The 16120-nt window shown below is 40.1% G+C and overlaps 1 protein-coding gene across 2 annotated transcripts in view; it reads right to left on the reverse strand.

Annotated features, from left to right (window-relative positions):
* ADAM10 (ADAM metallopeptidase domain 10) overlaps positions 1-16120 on the reverse strand; it is a gene marked incomplete at both ends in the record, with an annotated part of 135135 nt that overhangs the window by 12564 nt on the left and 106451 nt on the right. For both annotated transcript variants that reach the window (XM_080693413.1, XM_080693412.1), the window contains 5 exons: positions 844-1064; positions 1520-1628; positions 3243-3426; positions 3965-4115; positions 11158-11341. In XM_080693413.1, coding sequence (XP_080549539.1) covers positions 844-1064; positions 1520-1628; positions 3243-3426; positions 3965-4115; positions 11158-11341 — 849 coding nt within the window. The remainder of the gene's footprint in view (positions 1-843; positions 1065-1519; positions 1629-3242; positions 3427-3964; positions 4116-11157; positions 11342-16120) is intronic.

Below are 16120 nucleotides of genomic sequence, written 5' to 3' on the forward strand. Positions count from 1 at the left end.
CACACACACACACACTAATGGGGGGGAGGTCTAAATTTTAAGTCAGTTTCCAAACCAACTACATTCAATTCAGGTATAGCACATTCTCAAATACATCATTTGAAAGGTTCCTACAAAAATTTTTAACATAACCACTTAGACTGCATGAACATTTAAGTGAATTTATCTAGTCATTCCCAGTAACCTTTTAAGAAAATTCTAGGTAATTCAATGTACAACTTGGAAAAATGTGGACTTAAAAATTAAATACAGTTCAGTTTATTAATGTTAGATGAACATCTGTAATCATTAAAATATCTGCAAAAGGCTCTATACCTGATCTTACCCTGTTCAACACTTCCTATCATGGACAAGATGAAGAGCCAGAAAATATACTGAAAGATCAGAAAAAAACTTCAGAAAATCACCAATTTCTCTCTCGTCTCTCCTGTTCAGCAAAGTAGAACCCGCAACTGGCTATCTGTTATATTGAGACAAGGGAGAAGTATGAAAATCAAGCAGGGCTTTCCAAAATGACTCGAGGAAAAAGTCTCATAAAAATGGTCTAATCATATGAACCCAGGAGGAAGTAACCCATCCAGAGATAAACTGCAGAGCACAGTATAATAGAATGACTCCATCATCCACTAACAACTATGAATGATGCCAAGGCAGAGATTCTGAGCACTTCAGAATGAAATAATAACCAGGGATATTACTCTGTAAACACCTTCACATAAAGTTAATGCCATTATAAACAGGAAAGAAGTTATTTGTCCCACAACACTGGTGACTTCTGGCCAAGTACAATTAAGATCAAACCATTTTAAGTTAAGATTTCAGATAAATAAAAACTGTACTTACCACAATCCATTCAGCAATGTTTTCATAAAGCTCTGGACTAAAAATTGCTTTTTTAAGCCTAGCTAGAGGACCATCAGCATCTACTAATCTGCACCGCATGAAAACATCACAGTAGCCTCTAAAATCATTGCAAGGGGATCCGGGTTGCAGAGTGATGGTTCGACCACTGAACTGCTTGTTCCACTGCACAGAGCCTGTACTGGCACAAGTTGATGGTTCCACTGAAACAGAAGAGCCAGGTACAGGTTAAGGATCAGGTTTCCTAACTGGCCAGCGGGGAAAGGGAAAGAAGAGACTGCCTAAAGTCATTAACATGACATGTTAACCAGGTATTCTCTAGTTCAGCTGGATGATCTCACTGACGTTTCACCTTAGATGTTACAATATAAACAGCAAGTTTAACTTATTGCCTACAATGGCCTTAAAACCCTCTAACCATGATTATATAAATGACTGCCATTAAACTGGCCATGTTTTTCTAGTATATCATTTTAAAACATTGTAGCAACCGTAATACTAGAGACACAATGCTATGCTAAATTTAAAATTTTCTCAAGGGGCTAAATTTAGCTAGAAACTGTCTCTCCAAACTGTATACCAAAGTTTAACACTTAAAATTTAGAAAAAAAAAATGCTTTTTAGAAAACATTTTATACTTATGTTTGAAAAGCCTTACTTTTCTTCATACAGCAGACATGACATAACTCCTTGTCATCTTTCCCATCAGAACTGGCACAGGTGCACTCTTCCAAGCCATACTTCTCACAGATAGAACCTGCACATTGCTGGAATAAAAGATAGATTATTTAACCCCTTCGCAGTTAAGCCTATTATTCATAGTAACAGGTATAAGCTTCCAGTGTCAATATAACCAAGTAGAAATACGTGTTTAAAGCAAACATAGAGCCGGGCGTGGTGGCGCATGCTTGTAATCCCCGCGCTTGGGAGGCAGAGACAGGAGGATCACGTAGGTTCGAAGCCAGCCGCGCGCGCTGGCTTAGGAGACCCTGTTTCCAAATAAAAATGTAAAAATAGGTCTGGGAGTGTAGCCCGGAGGTAGAAGGGCTTCCAGGAACCCCAGTACCACCATAAAAAAAAAAAAAAAAAAAAGCAAACATAGAGCTAGAGATGTGACTCGGAGGTAGGGCACTTGCCTAACATGCACAAAGCCCTGGATCCAATCCCCAGCACCACAGTCAGTCAGACACACACAAAGACACACACACACACACACACACACACAGACACACACACAGACACACACACACACACAGACAAACACACCAGAACTGGATCACACAAATACATTGGGGGGGGGGGGTACTAGGGAACAAACCCAGGGCATTTTTCATCCAAACTATACTCTCACTACTTGCTGAGGCTATCTACAAACCTGCGATCCTCCTGTCTCAGCCTCCCAAGTAATGGGATTACAAGCAGGTACCACCACACCCAGCATACAAACACATTTATTTTTTTTATTTTTTGGTGGTACTGAGGTTCCTGGAAGCCCTTCTACCTCCGGGCTATACTCCCAGACCTATTTTATATTTTATTTGGAAACAGGGTCTCTTAAGCCAGCACGGCTGGCTTCGGACCTGTGTGATCCTCCTGTCTCCGCCTCCCAAGCACCGGGATTACAAGCGTGCGCCACCACGCCCTGCTGTAGCTGTTCTTTTATTTTCACACTGCTCTAAAAGATTTACTGTCTTACTTGTATCAACTCTTTTTAAAATGTGTTTGTATGCCGGGCGTGGTGGCACACGCTTGTAATCCCAGCGCTCAGGAGGCGGAGACAGGAGGAGCACGCAGGTCCAAAGCCAGCCTCAGCTGGTTTAAGAGACCCTGTTTCCAAATAAAATATAAAATAGGTCTGGGAGTGTAGCCTGGAGATAGAAGGCCCCTGAGTTCCGTTCCAAGTACCACACACACACACACACACACACACACACACACACACACACACACACACAAAGCTACAGAAAAGCAGAAAAAAAAGTAAAATAAACTTAAAATTTTCTTCATGGAGAGGAATGTAATATTTAGCCATGAAAACCTTTAATAAAGGCTTTATATTCAGAGAAAATAATCAGAAGAGTTCTATTTAGGCTACTAAACTATTATTTTAGAAAACTTTAAAGCAGTATAGACAAAGTCACATCCCTAGCTGTATCACTACATTTTTCCAGGGAATACCGAACACGTGTAGGTGGAAACACAAGTCCGTGGCTAATGAAATGCCACCAGGTACTATGCCACCTTCATGATTTGTCAGGGAATAGACATGGATGCTACTGAAACCAAGATTAGTTACTTTACATAGCTTTAGTGTCAACAAATATGCTAAAAAAGCAGGTTTATGAAGTTTAATTTAAAAACATATATAACCAAATGCTTACTCCATTAATGCACACTTGAGTGTGCCTATTGCAGTCTGTGAAGTTTGGTTTAGGGTCAGACGCTGGGCAGAGAGCTGTGACACCATTACATATTCCTTCTCTTGCACAGTCTGAATCGTCCCGACACTTCTCGGACTTGGACTTGAATGTACACTGTGCTGTACAACAGGGACCTTGGCTCGGGCTAGAAGAAACATTGTGATTAAGGAAAAGACATTGACATTTTCTGTATACTTAGATATGGTCCTGATTTTTAAGTCAGACATCTCATCTTCTTCAATGCTAGGTAATGCTACTCTGACATAGGCTAGCCATCTTAAAAGTACTATACAAATTATATTATATTGCTTAAAATCTATCACTACTGACATAACTGGACATGGTAAATAATTATAAAATAGTCACAAAAGTGTATATCCTCCACACTACCTAAATATTTAAAGTCAAGACTCTATAAATATGGAAGATGAGAGTCACATTTTGAAAGTTAGAAACTAAATAACGTATTTTATTAGGCCTCCTTTTAAGTCCTTTTGCAAAATTTACCATAAAAATTATAAGCAGTTCAAACTGCCAACCTCAACACACCAAATGCTATTTCAAAAATATAAAACAAAATAACAAAGTTTTAAAACCACAAGCATCTCTCACTCAGGCTCCAATCCGCCACAACTGCTCTGGACCGCGCCCTGGGAGCAGAGAGCCCTAGAATCGGCACGGACCTGCAATGCTTTCCTGGCTTTAGTTTGCATTTTTTCCCCTCCGGCTGGTTTGCGTCAAAGCAGCACTCGTCTTTACACTGGTCGCTGTAGCCGCAGTCGCATTCTTCACCTTGTTCTACCATTCCGTTTCCACATATAGGTTGACCAGATTCTGAGGAAAATAAACAGACAAGGTGAGCACTATAGGCACATACCGATTTTATTTAAAATTCACAAACTCGCTAGGGCTCTGCAACAAAGGAAGAAAGGAAGACTTCAATAAGCAAAGCAGAGCTAACTAGGGATCTGGACATCGGATGACCTGCGTTAACAGGGTCCTGCCACTGCTAGCAATGCAACCTGAGCCGAGCCCTTCCTTCAGGCCCTGCTTCTGATGTACACGGTGGGAAGATCTGGCCTGGCGGTCCTCCTGAGGGCCCTTACAGAAGTGGTGACTCGCCATAGAGGCCTGTCACACTGGGCGTCACTGACTCACAATTGCACTGTGTATAGCATGCCATGTGCAAATTAAGTCAGTGCCTTATCAACCAGGAAAAAAAGACTGTCACAAAAAAAATTTCAGCCAGGTATGGTGGCGTAGGCCTGTCATCCCGGTACTTGGGAGGCTGAGAGGGGAGGATTGCAGGTTCGCAGTCAGCTGTTTCAAAATAAAAACATAAAATAGATCTGGAGGTGTAGCTCAGAATCATCCTGGGTTCAATCCTTAGTATCAAAACAGAAAAAAAGAAACACATAAAAATTGTAAAAGAATAAGCACATTGAACTCCCATGAAATGTTCTTGTCTCATTTAAACAATTTTTTCCTAGAATACTTTAAAACAGCCCCATCTAAACTGGGCATGGTGGCGCACGCTTGTAATCCCACCATTCGGGAGGCTGAGATTAGAGGATCGCAGTTCCCGGACAGCCTCAGTTACTTACCAAGGCCCTGCACAACTCAGTGAGGCCCTGTTTCAAAAATAAAAAGACTAAAATAAAATAAATAAATAAGGCTGGGGGTGTAGTTAGGAGGTACAATGCCCCTGGGTTCCATCCTCCAATACAAAAAAAGAAAGAAAGAAAGAAAGAAAGAAAGAAAGAAAGAAAGAAAGAAAGAAAGAAAAGAAAAGAAAAAAAGAAAGAAAGAAAGAAAGAAGGAAGGAAAGAAAGAAAAAAGAAAGAATCCAACACAGTAACAATAGTATTGTTCTTGTAAATACTTCAAAATACACCTTTTTTTTTTTTTTTTTTTTTTTGGGCAGGAGCTGCGGGGAGGCACAGTATTAGGGATTGAACCCAGGGGCATTCTACCTCCAAGCCATACTCAAGCCCTATTTTTTTATTCTGTTTTTGGTTTGTTTGTTTGTTTTTGTTTTTTCCGTTACTGGGGATGAAACCCAGGGGCATTCTACCTCTGGGCTATACCCCCAGCCCTAATTTATGATTTATTTGGAAACAGGATCTCACTAAGTTGTTGAGAGCCTCACTAAGTAGCTGAGGCTGGCTTTGAAGCTGTGTGATCCTCCTGTCTCAGCCTCCAAAGAACTGGGAATACAAATGTGTGCCATCACGCCTGGCTGTTATCTTTATTTTGAAACAGGGTCTCGCTGAGTTGCTGAGTAGCTGAGGCTGTCCGCAAACCGCAATCCTCCGGTCTCAGCCTCCCAAATGCTGGGATTATAAGCGTGCGCCACCACGCCTGGCTTTTATTCTGTATTTTTAAACAGGGTCACACTAAGTTGTGAAGGGCCTCACTAAGTAGCTGAGGCCGGCTGCAAACCTGCGATCCTCCTGGTCTCAACTTCCCAAGTCCTGGAATTATAAATGTGCAACACCATGCCCAGGTCAGAATACATTTCTAAAGTATAAGAAGATTTTTTTCTTTTTTTAGAACTAACCATTAATACCATTATCATATCTAACAAAATGCTTGATAGTAACTAATGGCCAGTCCACATTCAATTTTCATCAACTGTCTCTTTACAATTGGTTGATTGAATCAAGTTCCAGACAAGGTTCACCCACCCCAAGCCCTTCCCTCAGGCTGCTCTTGATAGACACATTCTTTAAAGTTATTTTAACATGAACAGTTCGTCTTTTCCTTTCCTTTTATTTATTTATTTTTGGGAGGGGGATGGAACCCAGGGGCCTTCTACCTCTGAGTTACACCCCCATCCCTATTTTTTATTCTTTATTTTGAAACTAGGTCTGACTGAGTTGCCTCACTCAGCATCTGAGGCTGTCTGGGAACCTCAATCCTCCTGTTTCAGCCTTCCAAATGCTGGCATTAGAGGTGTAAGCCACCAAGCCCATGCTCATTTTAAAAGTCAATTTCAATCAGAAAGTTTACTGTGAAAACTCAATTTACAATTGGAAAACTATAATCTACAGAGCACATATAATTAAAAAGCAATAAAAAAACAACCACTGAACAATAACAAAACGATAACATCAATATAATTTCAACCTACTATTTTAAAAGAAAAATAAAGCTTTAAAAGAAAAAGGCACAGACTATTAAATAAAGGAGAAAAAGACAAGCTACAGCCTGGGTGAAAAAATACTCATAAACCAGTGTCTGATAAATAGCTACTATTTGGACTCTATAAAGAAATCTCAAAACTCAGGCAGGGGATGTCGCTCAGTGGTACAGTGTTTGCCTAGCATGCATGAGGCCCTGGGTGCGACCCCTAGTATAACAACAAATTAATTAATGAGTAAATGAATGCTCAAAGTTCCATAGGAAAAAAAAGAAGAGTAGTGTGCATGCACATTTTTATCACACTGCACCTCACTATAATTGCAATGTACTAGTAAAATTATTTTATTAGTATATTTCACCAAAGATATACAGATAGTAAGTGTATAAAAAGATGTTCAACGTGATTAGTCATCAGAGAAATACAAATTAAAGGCATAAAATATCACTACACTCCTATCTGAATGGCTTAAATGAAAAAGTAGTAAATGCACAATGCTGGTGAAAATGAAGACAGACTGGATTATAGTTCAGCCACCCTGGGAAATATTTTGGGAGTTTGGTACAGAACAAAACACGCCATTATGATTATAGATTTAGGGGCATTTATCCCAAAGAAATAAAAAAACTTATGCTCACACAAAAAACCTGCACAGCTATTTTGTTTGTAATAGCCAAACACTGGAAATGACCCAGATGTCCTTTAATAAGTGAATGGTTAAAAAAAACTGTCATATGCATTCCACAGATGACTACTTAGAATAGAAATAAACATTGTTGCTACACACCATTTAAATGAATCATCACGGATTTATGTTAAGGTGGGGGCAACCCTTAAAGGTATATATGATTCCATTTATTCTTTTTTTTTTTTTTTTTTTCCTTTTGGTACTACAGGTTGAATGCAGATGCATTCTTCCTCCAAACTATACCTCCAGCCCTATTTTATCTTTTATTTTGCAAAAGAGTCTCACTGAAGTTGCTGAGGGATCTCACTAGTTGCTGAGGCTGGCCTGGAACCTCCCAACATCCAGTCTCAGCTTTCCAAGTACTGGGTTACAGATGTGTGCCACCATGACATTCTGAAGTAACAAATTTTAGGTTAGTGGGATGAAGGAGGAAGTAGAAGGAAATAGGTGGGTGTAGTTATAAAGGGTAGCACTTAGAGGAATGTGGTGGTGCACACTTCTAATCCCAGTGCTTGGGAGGCGGAGACGGGAGGATGGCAGGTTCACAGCCAGCCATAGCTACTTAGGGAAGCCCTTTCCAACTTTGTAACTCTATTTCAAAGTAAAGAATAAAAAGTTCTAAATTGTGGCTCAGAGGTAGAACACCCTGTTCAACCCCCAGGACTGCAAAAAAGGAGGGGGATAGCACTTGTGCCAACTCAAATGTTCTGAATCTTGGTGGTGGAATACATGAAACCTACAAATATGGTAAAATTGTATAGAATTAAATACACACATAAAAATGAGAATAAAAGAAATTGGAACAATCAGAGTAAGATCTGTGAATTGTATATTCCAGTGACAATGCTGTGGTTTTGATATGGCACTACCATCTTGCAAAATACGACCAGCAGGGAAAGTGGGCAGAGGGCACAAAGAATCTACTGCTTCTTATAACTTTATGTGATTGTATTTTTGTGTGTGTGTGTGTGTTTTTTTTTTTTTTTTTTTTTTTGCGGTACTGGGGATGGAACCCAGGGGTATTCAACCTTCAAGCTACACCCCCTGCCCTATTTTTTATTCTTTATTTTGAAATAGGGTCTTACTGAGTTACAAAGGCCTCACTAAGTAGCTGACGCTGGCCACAAACTGCCAGCCTCCTGTCTCAGCCTTCCAAATGCTGGGACTACAAGCATGCGCCACCACGCTCGGCAATCTATAATTATTTTACTGAAACTCTAAAAACAAAAGGCAGGCTTATCTGGAAATCTGCCTCAATTCTTATTTAACCCCTCTCTGGGTGTTCTTTATAGCCTCAGTGTTTGCCTTAAACAACTTAAATTTTGTGAAAAAGGACACGAATACACACATATGCAAAAGCTTTAAAACAAAACAGAATATTCAGAATATGTTAAACACCACAAGAGAGGCATAAGAGATTAATAATAAAATATAGCCACATGATGTAATATTATTCACCCACATAAGGAATGGATTTCTATTATATGCTGCAACATGGGTGAACCTTGAAAATATGATGCTAAATAAGAAAGAGACAAACAATATAGCATGATCTCACTTTTATGAAGTGGAAATGTAAAATAGGCTAACTCACAGAAGAAAGTCGAGTAGAGGTCAGCAGGGCACGAATGGGGAGCAAACAGGAGATGTGCTGCTGAACAGCTGCACATGCCTGTGGATTAAGAACAATCTGGAACCAGATAATCGTGATGGCTCCACAACACAGTGACCACAATTAATGTCACTGAATTATGCACTTAAAGTTGATTAAAATGGCAAATTTTAAGTAACAGATATCTTACTGCAACAAGGGGGGGAGAGACTTTCATAACAGTTTTATCTTAGCCCTGACCTAAACAGAAGTGTGGATGAGAACATGCAGATACAATGCAATTCCATTCAGCAACCAGGAGTAAAAGATGAATGGTGAATTTCACAATACTATGTTGAGTTAAAAGCAGCCTTCCGCAAAAGGGCACAAACTATGATTTCATTTATACAAAAGTTTAAGAGGCAAAAAACAATCTATGCTGAGATAAATCAGCTTCTCGTTGCCTCTGGGTGGGAGATGGGGACAGACTGATTAGAATGGGGAATCAAAAGCTTTCTGGAGTGACAGCGTATTCTAGGCCTTGAGAGTTGCTCAGTTTACACAGGCAAAAACAGTTGTCAACATTCATCAAATCTGTGCTGCTGAGCGTGGCAGCAACACATCTCTAATCCCAGGATTTGATCGGCTGAAACAAAAAAAGCACTGGTTCAAGGCCAGCCTCAGCAACTTAGCAAGACCCTGCTTCAAAATAAAATATAAAATAGGGATGGGGTGTAACTCAGAGAAAGAATTCCCCTGGGTTCAATCCCCTGTGTTCAAAAATTTTAAAATAGTGTATTGCATTTATATTTAAAATAAACAAAGCCAGGCATGATGAGCCATGTCTGTAATCCCAGCATTTGCGAGGCTGAAACAGGAGGCTAAAGACCAGCCCCAGCAATTTGGCCAGGCTCTCACCAACCCAGCAAGACTGTATTTCAAAATAAAATATAAAAAGGTCGGGGGGTGTGGTTCAGAGGTACAATACCCCTGTGTTCAATCCCCAAGACCAATACTAAAACAAATTAGCAACAAATGCATCCAGTTAATGATAGATAAGTGCTCAAGTGTTTACTGGTACATATTCTGATGTCTGCAATTTACTTTTTTTTTTTTTTTTAACTAGTACTGGGTATTGAACCCAGGAGCATTCTACCTCTGAGTTATGCCCCCATTGCAATTTTTTCTTCTTTATTTGAAACAAGATCTCACTAAGTTGTGAGCTAAGTAGCTGAAGTTAGCACAAACCTGCAATCTTCTTGCCTCAGCCTTCCAAATAATGGGATTACAAGCATGTACCACCTCGCCCAACAGCAATTTACTTTAAATTGTAACAAAATATGTGGGTTGACTGATGGATCGATTAGTAAGTATGTGATAAAACAAATACAGTAAAAGGTTGAAAACTGTAAAATAAAGGTGGTAGGTACACAGGGCTCACTTTGTTGTTTTTTTGTTTGTTTTATTTTTGCTTTTTTAAAATATTTTTATTGGTGCATTGTAATCATACATCACATTGGAAAACAAGATTTAAGAGGATATACAAGCACACATCATCCAATTAGCGCTCATCCAATCCCCATCCCATTCCCTCCCCCTCCCTTGATTCCATGCTTGAATTGGTGATTATCTTTGATACATTTCTTTATGTACCACCTGAGTTTTAAAGAGGTTCCATCCTCTCCCATCCCATCCCCTCTGATTGGTCACCTTAATTGCTTCACTATAGGGCCCTTTCTATAACTCGACCTCCTCCTGTTACCCCTTTCCTACTAGTTTTTGCTAATTAGGGGAAGCATCTGGTTTTTATATTCTGTGATATTTCTCTGTGCATGCTGCATTGCAAGTTCTGATCCCACTCTTGACGGCCCCAGTAGTGGCCTGGTCACCTGGAGGACTGATCCCAACCTCTCTGGCTCCAGCACCAGCCTTGCCTCATGGGAGGCCCCAATTCTGGCCTAACCCCTCGGCTGACTCCGATCCTGGCCTCGGAGGCCCCAGCACTGGCCTTGCCTCAAGGCAGGCTCTGATCCCAGCCCTGCTGGCCCTGGCACCGGCCTTACACTTCGGCAGGCTCCAATCCAGGCCTCGGAGGCTGCAGAACTGGCCTTGCCTCACGGCAGGCTCCAATTCCGGCCTTGCTGGCCCCGGCCCTGGCACTGGCCTAACCCCTCGGCAGGCTCTGATCCTGGCCTCGGAGGCCCCAGCACCAGCCTTGCCTCACAGCAGGCTCCGATCCCGGCCTCGCTGGCCCTGGCACCGACCTAACCCCTCGTCAGGCTCCAATCCCGGCCTCAGAGGTCCCAGCACCAGCCTTGCCTCACAGCAGGCTCCAATCCCAGCCTCGCTGGCCCTGGCACCAGCCTTACCCCTTGGCAGACTCCGAACCCAGCCTCGCTGGCCCCAGCACCGGCACGGGGCTCACTTTGATAAAATGTCGGTAAAATAAACATACCAACAAAACAGTTGTTCCTCTTCTTCTCAAGGACCTGGCTTATGTTTCTGATGCTACAGAGTGAGAACTTATTGTTGTTGAGTTTGTCCCCAGATGTTGCTCTCGCATACATGATGTAATTGCCGTTTTCTTTTTGTCCTAAATTCTTTGACTCTCCTGGTGTGCACTCTGTTCCAGAATCATGCTGTCAAGTAGAATATAGAGTTATGTAAACAGGCGGTAAAATAAGGTTTTCAGGTCACCTGATTAAATGTAATTTTCTCATCTGAAAAATTATGGAAGCTGTGGGCTCTCCTTTAGAAAGGCACCTACAATGTTTCAGACTATGAGTGAGAAAACAATTTGCTTCGTAGGGGCTACTGTCTTAGGTAAGAAGGAAAATCTTGGACGTATAGTTCCTTCTAAGAAATTATGGCTTTTTAAGTAGAAACTAGAATTGAGAGGAAACTGTCATGAGAAACTATTAAAAGTAAGCTCATCCACTTTTAAAACCAGTTAATAGTAAAACAGTAAAATAAACAACTTTAAAACTATTATATACTTTTTTTTTTGGTACTGGGGATGGAACCCAGGAACATTCTACCTCCAAGCTACACCCCCAGCCCTATTTTTTACTCTTTATTCTTTGAAACAGGGTCTCACTGAGTTGCAAAGGGCCTAAGTAGCTGAGGCTGGCTTTGAACCTGCTTGATCCTCTTGTCTCAGCCTCCCAAATGTTGGGATTACAAGCGTGAGCCACCACATCTGGCTTCTTCTTATTATTATTACATACTTAAAAAAAAAATTGGTACTAGCCGGGCATGGTGGTGCACACTTAAAATCCCGCATTTGGAAGGCTGAGACAGGAGGATCGCGGTTCGCAGACAGCCTCAGCTACTTAGTGAGGCCCTTTGCAACTCAGTGAGACCGTGTTTCAAAATAAAGAATAAAAAATAGGACTGGGGGTGTAGCTCGGAGGTAAGAATTCCCCTGGGTTCCACCCTCAGAACTGGAAAAAAAATGGTACTCAGGATTGAACCCAGAGGCATTCTACTTCCCCAGTCCTTTTTATTTTTTAATATCAAGACAGGGTCTTGGTAAGTTGATAAGCCTTATACTAAATTGCTGAAGTTGGTCTCAAACCTACAATCCTCCTGTTTCAGCCTCCCAAGTACTAGGATTACAAGCACTTATCAGAATACCCGGCTATATATTCATGTATGCATGCATATATGATGCATCCACCCATTCATACACACACACACACACATAAAATATATATGAAATAAAATATACTATATATTTATGCTTTTATTGGGACATTATAGTTATACATCATAGCAAAATGCTGGGGATTAGATTCAGAGCTACATTCCCAGGCCTATATTTTTTTAATTTTGAAACAGGTTCTTACTAAGTTGCAGACAGTCTCACTAAGTTGCTGGGGTTGGCTCCATAACTGTGATCCTCCTCTCTCGGCCTCCTAACTACTGGGATTACAGGTACATGTTAAACTACATGTTATGACTATTTCAGAGAAAAAAGAGATGGGGAAAGACAAGAAAAAGGAAACAAAATAGACCAGCATGGGGCTAAGCACACACAGAATAGAAATCTAGGACATCTAACTTATTAAATAGTACATAAGAGTAAGTAAAAATGCTGACTACAGATAGAAACACATGATCTGTTTTAAAATGAAATTAAGAAAACGACAAAATATTGCTCTGCAGAATAAATGGGTGATAGCAATATATATATACACACATATATATGTATGCATGTATGTATGTATGTATGTATGTATATTAAGTAGCTTGGGATTTTGGTAAATTTTATTTAAGTATCAGTTATATACAGAAAATTACCAAAGCACAGCTCCCTGAATTTTCTCTAAGCAACAAATGTATGTGACCAGCACTGAGATCAAGTACCAGAACACTACTAGATCCCAGCAGCTACTGCTCTGCTGATTATAAATGTTCAAACAAGTGAGCCTCACAATGCTCCTAAGTAATTCAGAGACTATCAGAATGAATAAAGACATCAGGTAACAGGATAACAGTTCTAGTTCATTAAAAGTCTTGTTTTGAATACCCAACAACTCTACTCTCTAGAAAAAGACAGAATGCCCAAGGGAGTTCATTTAATTCACTTTCATTTTCTTTCTTTCTTTTTTGTTTAACCAGAGGCATTCCATCTTCAAGCTATTGCCCCAGTCCTATTTTATTTTTTATTTTGACACAGGGTCTCCCTAAGTTGCTGAGGGACCTCACCGTGTTGCAGAGGCTGTCCTCAAACTTATGATATCCTTCTGTTTCAGCCCGCTAAGTACTGGTATTACAGGCATGTGCCACCATGTGACTCACTCTCATTTTCTATCCCCCAATCTGAGGCACCTATTAAAAATACCACATCTCCACTGTCATCTTTATCTTTCCTGATAGCTCCCGTTTTTCTCCTAAGGTTGATGCAGCATTTTAAAACGCTTCAGTATTCTCCAATACTATCTTGTTTTGTTTTCATTCTATAGAATTCAATTTGGTTTCTAATAAGGTATGGCAGTATTATCACCATTAGAATCTTAGAAAGAGAAGCCAGAACTGGTGGCATATGCCTATAATCCCAGTACTTGGGAGGCTGAGACAGAAGGCTGCTGAAGTTTGAGGCCAATTTGGGGATGTTGCTCAGTGGTAGAGTCCCCTGGGTCAAATTCTCAATAACACTAAGTAGGTAAACAAACAAAGTGTCTATATTACATAGAGACATGTACGTATTTAGCTGATAGATGGATAAAAACATAAATGAAATAAGCATTATCCTAAGCCCTCAAGGGAATTAATATTCTTTAAAAACAATAGCAAATTTTGACATGTCTGCAAGTCTGATTTGCTCAAAGATATTATAAAGGATCATGATTAATGGCTATTGAAGGGGAAAGGGTTGTGAGCAAATGTGTCCACTATTTTCCATCGTTGAATGAAGAAATTTTAAAAGGCACAGAAATAAGCAAAACAGAACAAAAAAGGCGATTTTGACTGGATCCTAAAAATGGCTATCATGGGTTCAAATCAAGACAGATGTGAAGGGGCACATTTGTAATCTCAGTACTTGGGAGGCTGAGATAGGAGGATCGAAGGTTCAAAGCCAGCCTTGACAACTTAGCCAGGGTCTCAGCCAGCCTCAGCTACTTAGTGAAGTCTTTTGCAACTCAGTGAGTTTCCAAATAAAGTTTCCAAATAAAGAATAAAAACTAGGGCTAAGGGTATAGATTGGAGGTAGAATGCCCCTGGGTTCTATCCCCAGTACTGCAAAAAAAAAAAAAAAAAAAAAAGGAATAAGTTTCACCAGGTAGAGTGGCACATATCTGTAATACCAGTGATTACAGAGGCTGAGACAATCGGGTTTTCAAACTCAAGGCCAGCTTAGACAACTGAGACTCTGTCCCAAAATTTAAAAAGGCTGGTGGTGTGGTTCGGTGGTAGAGTGACCCTAGGTTCAAGCCCTACTACTACCAAAGAATAAAAAGGGGAGAGAGAGAAAAAGATTCATAAGAAAACCATAACCATAGTTATAAGCCCGGCTAAAAGTTTAACTTTGAAATGACTATAAAGCATTGCATAGTAATTTCCTATTATGAGTCCATTTAGGCTGTTTAAGACTTTTGTTATTATAAAAAAAAAAAAAAGTGAGCTGTGCCGGGCGTGGTGGAGCACATTTGTAATCCCCGCGCTTGGGAGGTGGAGACAGAAGGATCGCGCAGGTTCAAAGCCAGCCTCGCTGGCTTAAGAGACCTTGTTTCCAAATAAAAAAAGTGTAAAATAGGTCTGGGAGTGTAGCCCCAAGGTAGAAGGGTTTCCAGGAATCCCAATACCACCAATAAAAAAGAAGTGAGCTGGGCATGGTGGCACACACTTGTAATCCCAGTACTTGAGAGGCTGAGACTAGAGAATCGCAGGTTAATGGACAGTCTAAGCTACTTACAGTGAGGCTCTCCACAACTTAGTGAGACGCTGTTTCAAAATAAAGAATAAAATAGAATAAAATAGGGCTGTGGGTATAGCTCAGAGGTAGAATACCCCTGGGTTCAATCCCTGGTACTGGAAATAATAATAATAATAATAATAATAGTGATATGAAATGGACATCTTTTTTTAGTTACCATTTTTCAGACATACATTAACTCTAAAGATGGGAAGGAACTGTTTTTCTGGCAAAGTTCTAAGGGACTAAAGAAATTACTTAATTTGACAGGCATGTTCCACTACTCCTGGGTCGTAAGTGAGATTTTCTCAAACTTGTTACTTTAATAAATTCTATTAAATCACAAAGACACACTATTTTCTATTTCTGTGTTGTAATGATCCTCTCTGAAACAGGAAGATAGCAGGTTTGAGGCTAGCCTCAGTAACTTTAATAAGACCCTGTTTTTTAAAAAAAAAAATTTAAATAGGGCTTGGGGTATAGCTCAGAGGTAGAATGCCCCTGGGTTCAATCCCAGCAACCTCCCCACAATCAACATAATGGACCAGGTATCAGATGACACCAAATATTGCTGATAATATGTGTAATAATCCCACTGTGCTTACAAGAAAATCTCGTTTCTTTTCCCAAAAATGCACAATGAAATATACAAGAATAAATAAATTTGCTTTAATGGCCTTAGCAAAGAAAAAGAAATGAATATGGAATATAGATATGGCAAAATCTTGTTGACTCTTGGCTCTGGTTGGCAAACTATAGCTCACAGACTATTACTACCTAGCTTAAGCTAAGAATGGTTTTACCACATATAAAGGATTATAAAAGCAACAAAGAAGAATATGCAATAAAGACCAAATTTTGTCCCCCAAGCCTACAAATATTTATTAGCAGGCCGTTTAAAGAAAGTGTGCTGATATCTATTCCAAATGATGGACCTGTCAGTTACTGGGATTTTATATATTTATTCAGATTTCCTGTGTGGGCTAGAAATTTATCATAA

Source organism: Muscardinus avellanarius (assembly GCF_963383645.1).
Source record: "Muscardinus avellanarius genome assembly, chromosome: 3".
In the NCBI taxonomy this organism is placed as follows: domain Eukaryota; kingdom Metazoa; phylum Chordata; class Mammalia; order Rodentia; family Gliridae; genus Muscardinus; species Muscardinus avellanarius.